We start from the raw sequence: 16172 nt of genomic DNA, 5'->3' as shown, positions 1-16172 counted from the left end.
AGCTAGATTTGACACTTTTACAAAAGCTTGTTAGAGACCATCGCCTCAAGGGAATCTTTCTCTCATGGGTTCAATAACCCAGGGTCACCTCTGGGAAAATAGGTGCGGGATACACTTTTCTGCTCCATTGCCGAATCAGTAAAAAGAGGTATCGGAGTCCTAGTCGGCTACGTCGCTGGAGAGGAGTCCTCGTCTTGTATGCCAAGTCTTATGGAATCTTATACGTAAAAAATGTCTTGTGAAATCTTCCTTGTATGCGTTATGGGCCCCGAAGTAGCCAGGACAGAACCGACAAAGGGGGTCCTCGGCCCGGCCCACCTGGCTAGGAGTCGACATGGTAAGTATCGCCTGGTCCAGGACTGAGGACACCATAATATGGCTCCCGTGGTCTTCTATTCCTTAAAAGTTCACAAAAAGTTTGTGCTCATTCCGATTCCGTGAATTTTTCACCTAAAAACTAAAAAACAATAGAAAACAGGAACTGAACTCTGGCACCGAATTAATAGGTCATTCCTGATATTGCACTCTTTTTTATGAGTTTTTTCTATATGGTTTCTCATAGAAGATTCTTAATGAGGCAATAGTAATACACACATTGTGATATGTCATTTTTTTCATATATATTTTTCACTCGGGTTTTGGGAGGAGTTTTTTTCATGACATACTATGTGTATCTCCTCATATTTTCCCCGCGGGGTTTTGGAGGAGACTTTAAACAAGATGATGACAACAAAGAAAAAGCAATGATTAGGGTGAGTTTTATGAATTAATTAACCAGGATTACTTATCGGATAATCACTCTATGTGCGGATTACCAATTTCTCTAACCACATGGCCAGTTTTTTCCCCGACTCCTGGAACCACCCTTTGGGCTTGTATAAATATGTTATCACCATCATTAATGGAAGACATAGAATTCATTCTCTTTCGATTCCCTTTGCTACTTTATTACAATAAAAAAAAACTCATGTCGCCATGTGGATGCATACGGTCTATGCAGAATTTAGCAAAGCTTGTGGCTTTCACGGAGCATCTTGTGACGCAACACTTTGAGGAGAATTCAGTAGCACGTACGATAGTAGTAGATTTATGAGTGGTGCCGGCATCTTGGAACGCAGAAGCCGGAGGAGTGTTCGCTTCTACCAAATGCAAAACCTTTTCGAGGTCGTCTAAAATACAGCCACCACACATTTACCTGCTAATAATGGAAGCGCAAGCACGCACCACATAGATTCTGCCGAATGTGCTCGGTCGGCACTACGATATTCGTTGCTCTCCGGTCGACGGAACCCCGGCCGGCCGGTGGCATGCAGCGGGCGATGTGTATTCGCCATGACACCGACGTTACGTACACTCGGCGCTCCAACTCTCCGGTGCCGAGCTCCAACAGCGTACGTACGTGTTGCTGCGAGGAAGACTACCCGGCGAAGGAAAGGATCAGTTGACTGGTGGTGCTGCTGCCCGGATACGGCCGTGGCCGTCCAAGCAAGTACAGGACGAAAATCATTGTGCATACCTGGGGGCCGGCGGGCTTGGATTCCTCACCGTCACTTTCAGCCTCGAGTTCATGCAGGACTCTGGATCGTCTCATCGGCCAGCTGCCGTACGTTGTGCGGTTCCATGTTTAAGCCTCTGGTTGAACCGACTCTGGGCAGGGTTTTGTTAGCTTCCTGTTGGTATCTAGCCACCTCCTTTCAGAATCTAGAGACACGTTTTGAAAAGACAATGCATTTCTATTGGAAATAGCAAGTACAGTACAACTGTATAGGGTTCGCACATCCGCAACGCCAGATGAAATCTAAAGTCGCCATCAATTGTATCCGCTGTCGATGGAAACATCACATGAAAAAATAAATCAGCTTCATGCACGAGACAACGTGTTTATCTTAATAGAAATCAGGGGGAAATCTTGAAAGAAGATAATGAAATATTGTTGTTTTACACCCTATGTACAATATGTGTCTTGTTGTATGTGCTATTTTTACACCGCCGAATTTTTTATATTTTTACACCACCAAAGATTGTTTTTTATACAGATCTAAACAAATTCAAACACAAACTAACATAATCTATGCTACGAAAAAAGGCAAATGTTGGTGTAAATATCAAGTCAATATCCGCAGCATTTTTTTTCACTAGCAACTACTCCCTCCGTCCCATAATATAAGAGCGTTTTTGACTCACTAGTGTCAAAAACGCTCTTATATTATGGGACGGAGGGAGTATTATTTACGATAAATTAATTTGTCTTGTTTATTATCGGAGTGCAAATTGACCAACTATTCTAAGCTAGAGTTTCAACTTAATGCTATTTTATTTACTTTTTTGAAACCATGATGATGTTTAGACAAAATTACACAAGCTATGGCATAAATTTTCACGAAATTTGAACTATTGCATCCTAGTGTTGAGATTCTAGATTCACATCTGATTTCACTACATTGTTTAGATATTGCTGTAAGAAAACTGAGCGCTAGCTCACTGGTAGGGACGCTGTCTTGTGAATCCAGGCCAGCTGGGTTTGATCCCTTCGGGGAATGAATATTTCAACCGCGTTTCTCGACCTCCTATAAAAATATGCCATGGGGTGGTCGCCCCTTTGGTCTCGTTTTTTTCTTTTTAGATATTGCTGTATTTTTTATATTTTGTAAATATATTTTGCACACTTTTTATCAGTTGCATAGAATGAGTTGTTGCACACTCACTCTTAAAAAATCATATATTTTTTATTAATCCCTCTTAAAATTGTGTTGCGAGTAGCAATGATAGGATGGACGCATACTATATGCTTCTTTGGCAGACGTTTTCGCGACTTTTCCGGTAGTCAAATTTAGCATTGATAGCACGTGGAAACGTGGCACCAGCACACTCTGACTGGGTGCTTACTCATCGTCCATGGTGCACGTACGATCGAGTGAGGAGAAAATTCGCGGACCGTATGCATGGCTGGGCGTCCTTGCGTTGAATTTAGAAGCGGCCAGGCCAGGCATAAATAAACCAAAAATAAATAAATAATCTTTCACATCGTGCGTTGCATGCATGCTTTACTTTGGAAGGAGGAAAACATGGTGGCGTCGCCTTTTCCCCCCATGCATGGAATCATACACCCGGCCGGGTTCCAAGTTCCAACCCAGCACAAAAAGCTGGAACTCAGCGGCGCACGGTCGCCCCTGAAACTCCACGTATGGGTACGTATAATAATTTCCAAAAAAAAAAATCATTCATCTAGGAGGACCTGCTGGTTATGAATTGGTGCAGGACGTTTGGTCGCATGTCAGCCGTGCAGGGCAGCGGGGGTGGAGGTCAGGTCGATAGGAGTGTGGAATCAATGGCGTTGGTCCAGAGTACGTCCATGTGTGCGCGCACCCTACCCTAACATGCGCTGCTGCGCTCCGGCATTAATCGCTGGACCAGCCGGCATTCATGGAGGATCACGGATAGGGCAGGGCCAGGGCCAGGGACGTCGAGCTATAGCAGCGGTCGACCAGCCGCTCCGGCTCCGCACATGCAGGGCGATGGCGATCGGGCAACACCCAGCCAGCATGCAGCCGCTGCGACGTGGAGCTCTGCCTGGCCCAAATGCGGCTCTGCATGCGCCCATCTCCATCTCATCCGGCCTTGGATCAAGTTGCTACCATTGCCATATCTGCGCACGGTGGACAAAACCAACCCCCGGTCACTCCGCTCGTATCCCTAGTCTCTACAGACGAAAGTGGTTGGCTAGGATGGTTATCTCGAGTCCGGATGATTCGGTGCATTTTCTTTGTCAGGGAAATGGAGCTGTCCACGACGGCGCGATAGGATGAAGCATCCGATGAATGTAATTATTATTTGATGCCCGGCACTTCTAGGTAGGAGGAGACTCTGATTTGCTGATGGAAATCCAATTATTGGATGTCCGGCGTTATATATATTGTCTCCGACTTCTACATCACATATGCACATGGCTACAATGGACATCTTTTTCCGAAAAACTTCCAATCTATTCATCTTCAATCATGCCAGCGCCACGAACACTAGAAATATTGAAATAATAAAGATTACATCCAAGTCCGTAGACCATCTAGCGACGACTACAAGCAGTGAAGCGACCCGAAATGCATGCCGCCGTCATCGCCCCTCCCTCGTCGGAGCCGGGCAAAACTTGTTGTAGTAGACAATGGGAAGTCGTCGTGCTATGACCCCGTAGGACCAACGCACCAGAACAGCAGCCGCCGCCAATGAAGAGTAGCCTAAGTCGGAAGGATCTAATCCGAAAACACACGAACGTAGACGAACGACGACCAGATCCGAACAAATCCACCGGGGACAAATATCCACACGCCCGCCGACGATGCTAGACGCACCATCGAAACGGGGGCTAGGCAGCGAGAACCTTATTCCATCTTCAGGGAGCCGCCGTCGTCTCGCCTTCCTGAGCAGCACACAAGCCCTAACAAAACTCAAAGAAACGTCTAAAAATGGAGCCCTCCCACTGGCAAGGCCCGGGATCCACCTCGCCCCTATGGCCCCAAGGCCACAGGTGACGAGGTGGACCGGTGAAAGCGCGGGCGAGAGGCAGAGGAACCCTAAGCTTTTTGGAGAAGAGGAACCAGGTGGCTACAATGGACTTCTAATATGTTGATGCTGTCTTTTGTGTTATTAGATGCGCTTTGGTGCGCCTCCGGCCAATCTTGTTGTCTAGAATTTCTAGTTGCTTGTTGCCTTATTATATTTGTAGTTTTGCACGATCATATATTTGTGTTGCTTTCATATCTGTAATTCTTTTGCCGTTTAGTACTTATTTTACTCATATGATTTTTAATCCAAAACTTGTACTCTCCGAACAATTACCCTCTTTCTTGAGCGTGCGCACGCACGCACACACACACCCTTTCGGTTTGTCTACTTTTGTTTATTTTCAATCCTGTGCACCCTCTGAATTGGACTTGAACATGACCAATATATGCCTCTGCTTTTAACAACCATCCGCTCCTATTTCAACACTGACTATAGACGATAAAACGTAGATTAATCATTTCTCACTACCAATAAACGAATAATTCCGCATCTATTATAGGCACGTGCGCATGGACGCCGGGCAAGATTTTCTTGCCCGCGTCAATAGATGGTGGTATATATGAGTACGATGGTCGGGTTTAGTGCGCGGGTCATTGTACCGTCAAGGAAAAATTATAGTCGGCCAAGGAAGGCAGTGTGGCGTCGTCTCCCTGCACTCTCAAGAAACCTCAAAGGCTCAAAAACCCCGTAGGTAGTGGCCTTCCAAGCTGTGGATAACGTACGTGACGAAACCAACAACTACCGGCCGGGTACGTACGATCCCGACGTGCGAGCGTAACGATAAACGGACAACGACGCCCATGATAGTTTAGCCCGCAAATGCCTGCAGCAATCCGGTTATGGATCATGATAACGATGACCCAAGCGTCTCTAATTTGGGGTTTAGCAAGCTAGTTGCACACGCATGATTGCAATAAATAATAATGCGTACCGTTAGTTACTGTTGGAGCTTGGAAGAGATGCTGTACACACGCACCGGTTTCCAACGGTGGCTGTTCTAGACGATGACACGACGGTACAGTGTTTATGCTAACTTTTTGTCACTGGGCTACGCTTCTTTTGACATGAAAGTCATGACCGCGGACGTCAATTGATACAGAGGCCGGAGACACCTCTTTGTGATTCTTTTTGATTCAGCCACTCCTGGTAAGTGGCTTCTCACGGTGTACTCCTTGAGTTCCGCTCTATCTGTCCTACGAAAAATTAAACCGTCCAAATCCAGCAGAATTATTTTGCCGACTTCATATATACCACTAAAGATATTTGCCTAGAAGAACATCATTGAAGATATTCTGAGAGGGCTGATTCGTTTTGTGCATGATTGTATCTTAATCAACAACTCATGTAACTATCATACATGGTGAACCATCCAACTAAATCAACTTGGTAGGGTAGCAGCTAGCTGCAAAGTTAATTCAGATTGTGATCTGGGGTAAGACCGATGAACGGATACAGGGGAGAATGCAGCTGGCTGGTGGGTGGGTAGGCACGAAGCTTTGGCGCCAAGTTTCAAAATCTCACCTTTGTGTTTATGATTTCCCACGGTAGCATGATTAACCGCTCAGCCCAGTTAATCCACGTACATCTTCTCCGTTCATGGTAAAAGAAATCGACCCGAAATCGCTATCGTGCCAACTGTAACATAACATGACCAGCACGGAAAAGATGTATGAAAACATCCTGGCTAGCTGTTGATTACAAGATCGACTAGGATCGAAGCGAAAGCCGACTTGTAAATTAATATGTCGATTTGCGAAAGGGTTTTGACCTAGTAACGGGAGCGCTTTGCCGCCCCCGTGCCGACTCGATCGAGCCTCAGAACCTAGCGGGCTGATATTTTACCTAGCACGGAGATATTTTACCAAACCCTTGGGGGCGAAATATCCGTCATAATTCGTCGGGCAAATCGGATGTCTCACACCTTTCTAATCGAATACCGTGGGGCCTCCACCCACGTTAGCCTAGGTTTAAGTATAAAGACATGATCAAGGAATTCACAGAAAGTGATTGCCCGCCAAAAAACTAATCAAGCCATAGAGATCATGACGTTCCGCCGATGATCAATCGACAGCAATGACCAAGGACGTAGTACGACTTGACAGTTTGACACTACTTAGTCGGCATATGTTCATATCTGACCGTTCCATGGCTCACCGCAATCAGAAAAAAGAGGTTTCGTGGCAATTCCACGGTTCACCACAACCAAAGAAAGAGGTTAGATGGCAATGCACGGTTGGCTGATGTGAACGAATTCCTTCTCGGAATCGGATTCGCGTGTGGGCAAGCCTAGCTAGCTAGAAAAACATGAGGTGTGTACTAGTGCTTGCTTAGCTGCATGCACCGATGATGGCCTTGATTATTCCATGCATGACACTTTAGTCATGCACTTGGGTCGATCGGCCAGCTGCTAGGGAATATAAGCAGCCTTTTGAGTGTTTTTTTTATGGAAGTACGATTCCCTTTGGATTGTCAAATGAAATCAGGTATGATAGTAAAACAAGAGGAATATCGAATTTTTCTTGTTAATGCCCGACAATGCGAAACGAGGCTCGAAACAAATGTACATTCAGACTGGGAACAGTGAGAAGGAATAAGATTCTTGGCGAAAGTTGGCTAGGCCTCCGTCCCGAAGTCGTGAATGGAAACTTCCTTCTTGGGGCTTTATGAGGACTGGTGTCAACCGGTGGTCACAATAGTTAGATTCTCATTTACACAGGAAAGTTGTCTTTGGGGGCTTGATATTTGTTATTTGAATTCGACCTTTGATAGTTTGGTTTATTCTTGCCATGCATACTTAAACTATCTTTTTAATCATACAAAGCCCAAGCTGCACTGCACTCGCGCTGAATGAACGGTGGCGGTTGTTCGAGCGGCCACACTCAGTCATGTTGCTCCCGTGTAGGCTCTCGTGCTGGCGTAAACTCGCCGATCATCGCTTCTATCATTTGCGGTGCATGTTGGAAAAGATGGTTGGAGATGTCATGACACTTTGTCACACACTAGTCATTCGACCAACTAACAAATGTACGCCATACTTTGCATGCACTTTTGATGGAAGTATGATTCCCGTTGTATTCTCGAGCGAAATCAGCTTGTGATCGGAAGAGGGGAGAATGTGGAATTTTTCTTGCTCTGACAAATGAAAATGATAATTGAAACAAATGTACATTAAGACGCGTCAGTGCTGGATGGAATAGATTCTTGGCAAAAAGTGGCAAGGCCTTTGCCCCGAAGTCGCGAATGGAATTTAGGTCTTTCCAAGACTAGTGTCAATAAGGAACAAGGAAGGGGGGGGGGGGGGGCGCGGGGCGGAGGCGGTGAGTTTGTGATAAGATTCACATAAACACGTGAACATGTATTCCCCAAGATTTTATACCAATCCTTACGTGCACACAAGGCGGCCGATTTCCGAAGAGTACACCTTGTGTGCGGCCCTTTTGCAAAACAACAAAGAAGAGTGTGGGCTCGATTCACCCCACGACTTTTGCGTGTTCGACTGGCAGTAAAACTGAACTATGATTCCCGCCACTCGAACCGATCTACCATAGTATCCAACATAATCAAGACATAATTTAATCGCGACCCGAGGCAGTGGCACGGCGGGGCGAGGAAAAAAAGAAGAGAAAACCGCAAACCTAAATTTTTGAAAAACAATAAACATACGGATCAGATGTGGTCCTCCGGGGCCCCTAGATTTTCCATGGATAAATTATGTATCACCCGTTGGATTTTGACAGAAACAGTAGAGAGAGAAAATGAAAGGGGCTAACGCTTTTTTCTGAGGCTCTACACTTTCAGTTATGTAGTAGAGAGAGAATGAGTGGCTTTTTTTTGTCCCCGCCTCAGTAGCCTGCCTACCTCCCGCTTCTATTTAACACAGCCCTCCTCCTCCCTCCCCTCTCATTCACATCCAAACCAAAAACCTCACCTCGGCCACTCCCTCTCCCCTCCCCTCCCCCATTCTCCGAGCCCCCAAAGAAGGCGGCAGCAGCACGAGCTAGCCAGCCTGCCAGTGCAGTGACGGACCGGCGGTTTGGGAAGCTCCCGCGCGTGTACGTGGACATGAAGTATGTGCTGGTGACCGGCGGCGTGGTGAGCGGCCTGGGCAAGGGCGTGACGGCCAGCAGCATCGGCGTCCTCCTCAAGGCCTGCGGCCTCCGCGTCACCTCCATCAAGATCGGTAACCGCCGCCTCCTCCTCCTCCCGTTTTTCCCGCCGCCGGTTCCCCATTTCTTTCTTTTGCCGGTCAAAACCAGAAGAGAGAGAGAGAGAGAGAGAGAGACGGAAAAAATGAAAAGAAAATAACGGCCGTCTGCTCTGCTCTGCTCCTTGGTAATGGTGGCCACGTGATCGCACTGGGCACCAACGTGCTCCCCCTCTTTGTTTTTTCTTCTGTTCTTGTCCAGTCCAAGTTTCAAAACTACCAGCAGCAGCTAGGTTAGTTAACTACCTCTAGCTTGCTAGTTAGGTTAGGTTAATTACTGGTTACGGTTTTCTTCTTCCTAGATCACAAAATCAACCAACTCTTGTCCCCAAATCAGAGCAAAATGCACGCACCCTGCACTGCAGGCTAGTTTTGACGGTTCATTTTCTTTTCGTTGGTGATGTCTGTGTATGCTTCGGTGAATCTGAGACTTTGTATGTCGGCCAGTGTCACTGTCCGGGTTCCTTGAGACACATGAACTCCTCTCACTTCCCAGGTGTATTTTATTTCACATGGGGGGCGGGCAGCCGGTAATCCGGGTCAAATTTGGCACCTCGTGCTCTGCTCGCTCAGGCAGATTTTTTGTCTCAACTGAAACTTTCTTTTGTTTTTGAAAGGTTAACTGGAACTTTCTGTCTCTTGACCCGGGCCAAGTGCCATGAACCTTTCTTGGGTCTACTTCTTTAATCTTTACTACTACTAACAAACTGTATTTCCCCTTGTCCTGTCATGTACTAGTGGTACTATGCATCTTGGGTCCAGTTCTTTAACAAATCTTTTCACTAGATTGAGATAAATAATCTGGGTTCACCAGTGGCCGGCTCCTCTGCTCTGACTCTCATCTTGTTTATTTTCTCACTGCCATGCCCATGTGATGTGCAGATCCCTACCTCAACACCGATGCCGGAACCATGTCCCCCTTCGAGCACGGCGAGGTCTTCGTCCTCGACGACGGCGGCGAGGTACCTAACTAGCCGCTGCTTCACCATCAACCTCTTACAAAGCTGTGCCAAACCACTCTACAAAACTGTACTCCCTCTGTAAAAGTAGTGGTCTAAACGCTTTTATATTTATTTACGGAGGAGTACTTAACTAGCTGTTTGTCCTGCACTAAACTGTACTAAACCACTTCTTACAAGCTTATTTGGAGGTTCAGTCTGAAATACGCAAGTATTTGGGTTATCAAGAAATTTGAGAAAGTGCACCAACCAACCATGGATAACAAAATGCCACCTCTGCACCTAGTACAAGATAATGCCACGTCAGCGCCCTAAATTTTGGCACTTGCCCACTTGTCAAAAGGGGCACACTTTTCTTATCTTCTTCCACGTTCTAGCATTCCTACAAAATGAGCCTAGTATGGGATAATTGCGATTTTTTTCCTTTTTGTTCTTTCAAGGATTCAACGTACCTCATTTTGATATCTCTCTCTCATTTTTTGGGTCAAAGGTGGACTTGGATCTTGGAAATTACGAGCGGTTTCTGGACATCAAGCTGACTCGCGACAACAACATAACCACTGGAAAGATCTACCAGGTGATCCGGGATATATGATCAGTCTTTGTCTGGGTGAACATTTAGACTTCAGGCTATCCAGTGAAAAATTGTGGTTTATACTTCACCTTTGACATTTGCAGACTGGTGATATTTTCTTGTTTGGGTACTTGATTGCCAGGATTTTCCATGGGACCCACAAATAATTTCTTGTGTCACTTTACCAGAGTTATGTGGTTTACATTTCACCTTGACAAATCTTGTATGGGCCTAACTGCAATTAAATGCCATATGTAGCTGTTGGGAGTTATGTAGCTATCAAAGTTTAGGACCGCTGGAGAATATGCTATCACTTAGATTTGATATCCTCCTTACAAGACATGTTTCTTTTTTTTGGAAAAATAAATTAAATTGTTTTTTCTTCGTGCTTTTATCATCTAACTAACAATTGAGTTTTCGATTTGATACAGGCTGTTATTAACAAAGAACGAAAAGGAGACTACCTGGGAAAAACTGTTCAGGTGCGAGTTGGTAACTAGGATAGAGTTCCCTGTTTTTGTAAGTTCTTGTGCAAATAGTGCAACTTTTATTGATGACTTTACTGACTAAGTCTTCTTTTGTCAGGTTGTGCCGCACATTACCGATGAAATACAAGACTGGATTGAACGTGTGGCGATGAATCCGGTTGATGGCACAGATAAGCCAGCTGATGTTTGTGTCATTGAACTTGGTGGCACTATAGGTAAAAACAACATACTAAATTACTGCAGCAAACCATCGCACTTGTTAATAACACGACGGACACAGTTGTTTGCAAGTATTGCTGGTTGAGGGGTCAAAATAATTTCACTGCATAACAGTTGCATTCTTGGTGCAGGGGACATCGAATCAATGCCTTTTATCGAAGCATTGGGTCAATTTTCGTACCGCGTAGGTGAGAAAAAAGTGAAGTCCTTCAGTGTTTTCTTTATTTCTTTGACCATGATTTACAATATCTGACTTCAGAATTTTATTTTCCAAGTAAAACTGAGTTTACATAACCTGATCTTACTCAATATGCATTTCAGGACCTGGAAACTTTTGCCTGGTTCATGTTAGTCTTGTACCAGTCCTAACTGTAGTTGGTGAACAGGTAACTTTTACTCACAAGGAAGCTCCATAATACTGAAAATATTGACATTGTCCGCGATACTCATTTTCATTTACATCGTTTCCTTTAAATAATACAAACTATCATTTATTCAGAAAACAAAGCCTACCCAGCATAGTGTCCGCGGACTAAGAGGACTTGGGTTGATGCCTGATATCTTGGCATGCCGCAGTACTCAGGTATCATGCAGGATTTGTCTTGTATTTTCATTCTTCCATAGCCCTACCCCCTGTTTCCAGTCCGTCGATGCCGATGGTTAACTTTACACATTGTTTGCTCTGTGCTTTATGGCAGCCACTGGAAGAAAATGTGAAACTGAAACTCTCGCAGTTTTGCCAAGTTCCGGTAATAAGTATTTCCTTTTAGTGCAAGGCTACTGAAAACTCTGTACATTAGCAAGCACGTATTTCCTTTAGTACAACATTAGTGCTGACTTTTGAGTTTTTTCTGTCAGGTTTCAAACATCGTTAATCTCCATGATGTAACAAACATCTGGCACATCCCTTTGTTGCTCAGGGTATGTCACATAAAGTTTCTTCTGTTAACTGAATCCAAATTTAAATGTGCTTAGCAAACGATATGTACTGGTATTTTTACAGGATCAGAGAGCCCATGAAGCTATTTTGAAGGTTCTGGGCCTTTGGTGGTACGTCTTTTTTATCCAAGTATGATTAGATTATCAATTTGACTAATTTATCGGTGTACTTAGCATTCCTTCTTCTCTTATATAGTGTGGGGAAAGTGCCTCAAGAACCTAAGTTGTCTGAATGGACTGAAAGAGCCAGCAGATTCGACAAACTGAAATCTCCGGTTGGTGCTCTGATCCTTTGAATTGTTACCTTCAGTAATACATGTAAGCCTTATCTGGTGCTAAACATTATCGTGCACAAATATTCTCAGGTCAGGATTGCCATGGTTGGAAAATATACCGGCATATCGGATTCCTACCTGTCTATTTTGAAGGTGATTTACTTGACATTTATCCGTGCATGATTCATCTACTCAAGTGTTCCTTGGCGTGGTTCTTAGCTTTGTAGGCATTTAGCGAAATCTTGCAACCTCCCTTGAGAGAACGGCCATGTTTGGACACATTTTTTGGGGTGTAATCAAGTTTATTTTCTGATACCTCTGTCAGGCTCTTCTGCATGCGTCGGTTGCTTTGGACAGGAAACTGGTAGTGGACTGGGTTCCTTCATGTGATCTTGAAGATTCTGCTGCTGTAGAGGTCAGCACATTTTTACCGGATATCATTTTAATCCCACTTTCTATGATGGTGAATATACTGATCTTGGGTATTGTTTCATTGTACAGACGCCTGATGCCTATGAGAAAGCATGGGGTCTACTAAAGGTAAGCACCGCATATATTTTCAAACGATGGCAATTATGCAGAAATCTGAAAGAGTTCTCAACCTCAGGGTGCAAACGGCGTACTAGTTCCGGGAGGCTTTGGAGACAGAGGTGTCCAGGGAAAAATTCTTGCTGCAAAACATGCGCGAGAAAACAACGTTCCGTATCTCGGCATTTGCTTGGGCATGCAAATTGCAGTGATCGAGTATGCGCGTTCTGTCATGAAGCTGCGTGATGCTAATAGCACGGAGTTTGATCCAGCTGCAAAAACACCATGTGTTATCTTCATGCCAGAGGTAACTTGCCTTACCAGCTATTGTATTTAAGTAGTTTATTTCTGTGAGACACCTTGTGCTTACTCAGCACCTTCCACAATGCCTCTGCAGGGCTCCAAAACTCACATGGGTGCAACGATGCGCCTCGGTTCAAGGAGGACATTTTTCCAGGTCAACAACTGCAAATCTGCTAAACTGTAAGAAATCTCGTACATTGTTATTTCACCTTTGACGCCTTCTTCACATTTCATGTTCTGGAAATAATCGTACGAGATCTGAACTGTTATAGGTATGCCAATGCTAACTATGTAGACGAACGACACCGCCACAGATACGAGGTATGTCAAAGAATGCGATGACATGTAACTTTCTGTTATTATTAATCCAGTTTGGTGATAGAAACACTCTCCATTTTTTCAGGTGAATCCTGACATGGTCTCAGAATTTGAGAAAGCAGGGCTTTCTTTCGTGGGCAGGGATGAAAGCGGGAGACGCATGGAGGTAAGCTTACTAAATTTTCGTTAGAATTAGTAACGCACCAATATGTTTGTTCCTCCAAATACCTAATGTGAAATGCTTTACTGGATACAGATTATTGAGCTACCAACTCATAAGTTTTTCGTGGGCACGCAATTTCATCCTGAATTTAACTCTAGGCCTGGAAAGCCATCACCACTTTTCTTAGGTAAAACATCCTCAAAACTGCACTTCACTCTGTCTGATACAATATACTGTCTCTTTCATTTCGATCTCAATTTCGCTTGGCAAAGCTGAGAACCTGACCAAATTAACAACAAAATGACGTACACAATGTGCTTGAATATGTACAGGATTGATCGCTGCGTCGTCTGGACAGCTAGAGCACCTGCTTCAGCGTACTTCCGGTGCTGTCAGCTCACCGACCAGGTGCATCGCCGGTCCCGGAGCCCCTAAGACGAAGTTAAGGATGAACGGCCTGGTGTCGACGTACTTCGCGAATGGCAGCAGTATTCACATCTAGCAGCACGGCAGCAGATCAGTTTTTTTTCTTTTTCTTTTCCTGCATGTGTTCTTCTTTCCTTTTTTTTATTTTCTGTAGTATGGATCTATCTCTCTGATCAAGCAAGAAGAGATCGGCAGCTCCAGCGACACGACGAGCCGTTTCCGGGTTTTTATGAAGGGAACTATTTGGGGTCGCGCGGAAGCAAAATTAGCTAGGGTTTATTAGTGCTGCTCTAGTTCCGCTTGCTATTCCTTTCGCTTGTTCGTTTGTTTCTTTAAGGATTTTATTATCAAGGTTGTAAGGCTGGGGATGTGCAGCTAGCTTCAGATTCAAGCCTGCCGTCTCGCCTGCTTGTACATTGTAAAACAGAACCGCTGCTCTCCAGTGACTGAATGATTATAAGCAGCTACTGTAGTAGTATTTGGGAAAAAAATATGTACCAAACTGTTCGGATCTGAATTTGCTGCTGCACACCTCATGCCTTCTCCCCTTTTTTTGTATATATATATCTGGAATGCAGTGATTTAGCAGAAACACATTTCCATTTCCTTCTAAATAGGAGGAAGCAAATACTCAGATGTCGCAAATCGGTCTTTCGACCAAATGTGTTCTCTCCAGGGCGCAGCTCTGTTTTTGGTGTATCTGTTGACAGAAATATTTTCTTTCCTGCGGGGATAGGAAGAAAAAATTGCCTGCCACAAACAACTTGTTGGACGAAATGTGTTAAGCATTTTGTTCATTTAATCTGTTTATGAGCCGCTGTGATTCTCTTACAAAAAAATGCACCACAAACCACAATTGTAAGACAAAATGGCGGAACAACGACCACATCAAACCCTCCTGATCTGAGCTCATACGCAGCCGCTGTTCAGGTAATGGCCTCTCATATGATACTACGGGAAGACAACAGAGTGGGATGTCAGTTGGCACTTATTGCAAATCATAGTGACATTTCAGAGTGTAATTAAGAAAATCCTAGAGCTTGATATTTCAGGTGGTATCTACAATACTCATGAGTGTAAAAAATATGTAGGGCTTAGATAACACCGTAGAGAGTTCTAGAATTAAGATATTTGTAATAGGATGACCAGGATGATGACACTTGTCATACATCTAATAGAGTTGTATTTGTATACATAAACAATGTATGCTGATCTAAGTAAGGGCATCAACGCTGCTCCGCAAACCGCATCAGTCCGAGGACAGGGGTGACGGATGCTGGAGCCGACCATCCAACGCTATCTGCATACAATTCAAATCGCATTTCAACTGACCGGACAAAATTCATCAAACACGACAGTATTCATCAAAGTTCAGATAGAAAATAGCACAAGTCATCCATACATAACATGCAAATAAGTCTAGCACAACAATAGATCAAATTCAACAATATTATCCGGATGCTCAACAAGTTCTCCACGAACGGATCATATCGTTCCACACACGCTGCCCCTTGAGTTTCATCCTACAGTGGATGTGTGTGCATGGTTTGCTCTCTATCCTGTGGTACATCACGGTTGCATGTACATGTTACACAAGGTGTAGAGCAACACTGGGTGAATGAATGAAGCAATCAACAAGTTGAACAAGAAGGAGAAAAACTTACGATCTCCACGGCTACTGCGCGCAATAGTCACCTTGCCTCCAGCCAATTAACCGCATTACAAAACTTGACAACGGTGGTCTGTATGGTGTACCCTTGATACGCTAGCGACTTCCTATTGCGTTCATGGATGATGTGCATGTCGTATGGACCAATGTGCTTTCACGCATGAAACGAATCATGCACGCGCTGCAAGAAAAGCCCCCTTCCGGTCCTGCCTACGAAATCCGCAGATACAGCCAACCACCCATCCCACAACAACTCATCCTCCATACCCGAGTATCCCGCCATCCTTTACTCTGAAAAACAACATGAAGTTTGAAAATAAGCTCAATGGCATTTGACTGAGCACCTGTCGGGCGTGGTGACCGCCATGGACGTCGTCGATAGGGGCGTAGGGTACTTGGCTGCGGATGATCCTGGGTGGATGGCGCCTTAGTATAAGGCGAGTGGGCGCGTGTGTGGTGGTTGCAGACGTCCGACAATGTCTGGGTAGCGCCCGAAAAGGTACAACGGAGGCGTCGAGGAGGGCGCGAATGCAAAGCAAGGGGAGGA

At 44.8% G+C, this 16172-nt stretch overlaps 1 protein-coding gene across 2 annotated transcripts; it reads left to right on the top strand.

Annotated features, from left to right (window-relative positions):
* Window positions 1-8436: 8436 nt before the first annotated feature.
* LOC123183209 (CTP synthase) lies at window positions 8437-14485 on the top strand. 2 transcript variants are annotated; one of them, XM_044595972.1, is made up of 21 exons: window positions 8437-8740; window positions 9647-9726; window positions 10214-10300; window positions 10729-10779; window positions 10883-11000; window positions 11136-11192; window positions 11326-11390; window positions 11504-11587; window positions 11703-11753; window positions 11863-11925; window positions 12008-12054; window positions 12140-12218; window positions 12309-12371; window positions 12544-12633; window positions 12720-12758; window positions 12826-13053; window positions 13144-13229; window positions 13322-13370; window positions 13453-13533; window positions 13624-13717; window positions 13863-14485. In XM_044595972.1, exons 1-21 carry the CDS (start codon window positions 8623-8625, stop codon window positions 14030-14032), a joined length of 1800 nt encoding a protein of 599 aa, XP_044451907.1. In that variant the 5' UTR covers window positions 8437-8622; the 3' UTR covers window positions 14033-14485. The 2 variants fall into 2 exon arrangements, with proteins under 2 accessions (XP_044451907.1, XP_044451908.1); XM_044595973.1 differs by lacking the exons at window positions 12140-12218; window positions 12309-12371 and having other exon boundaries at window positions 12008-12037.
* The last annotated feature ends 1687 nt before the right edge of the window (window positions 14486-16172 follow it).

This window comes from Triticum aestivum, chromosome 1D, assembly GCF_018294505.1.
Source record: "Triticum aestivum cultivar Chinese Spring chromosome 1D, IWGSC CS RefSeq v2.1, whole genome shotgun sequence".
Lineage (NCBI taxonomy): Eukaryota > Viridiplantae > Streptophyta > Magnoliopsida > Poales > Poaceae > Triticum > Triticum aestivum.
The sequence above is the reverse complement of the archived record's forward strand: the minus strand, read 5'-3'. Positions and strand labels throughout refer to the sequence as shown.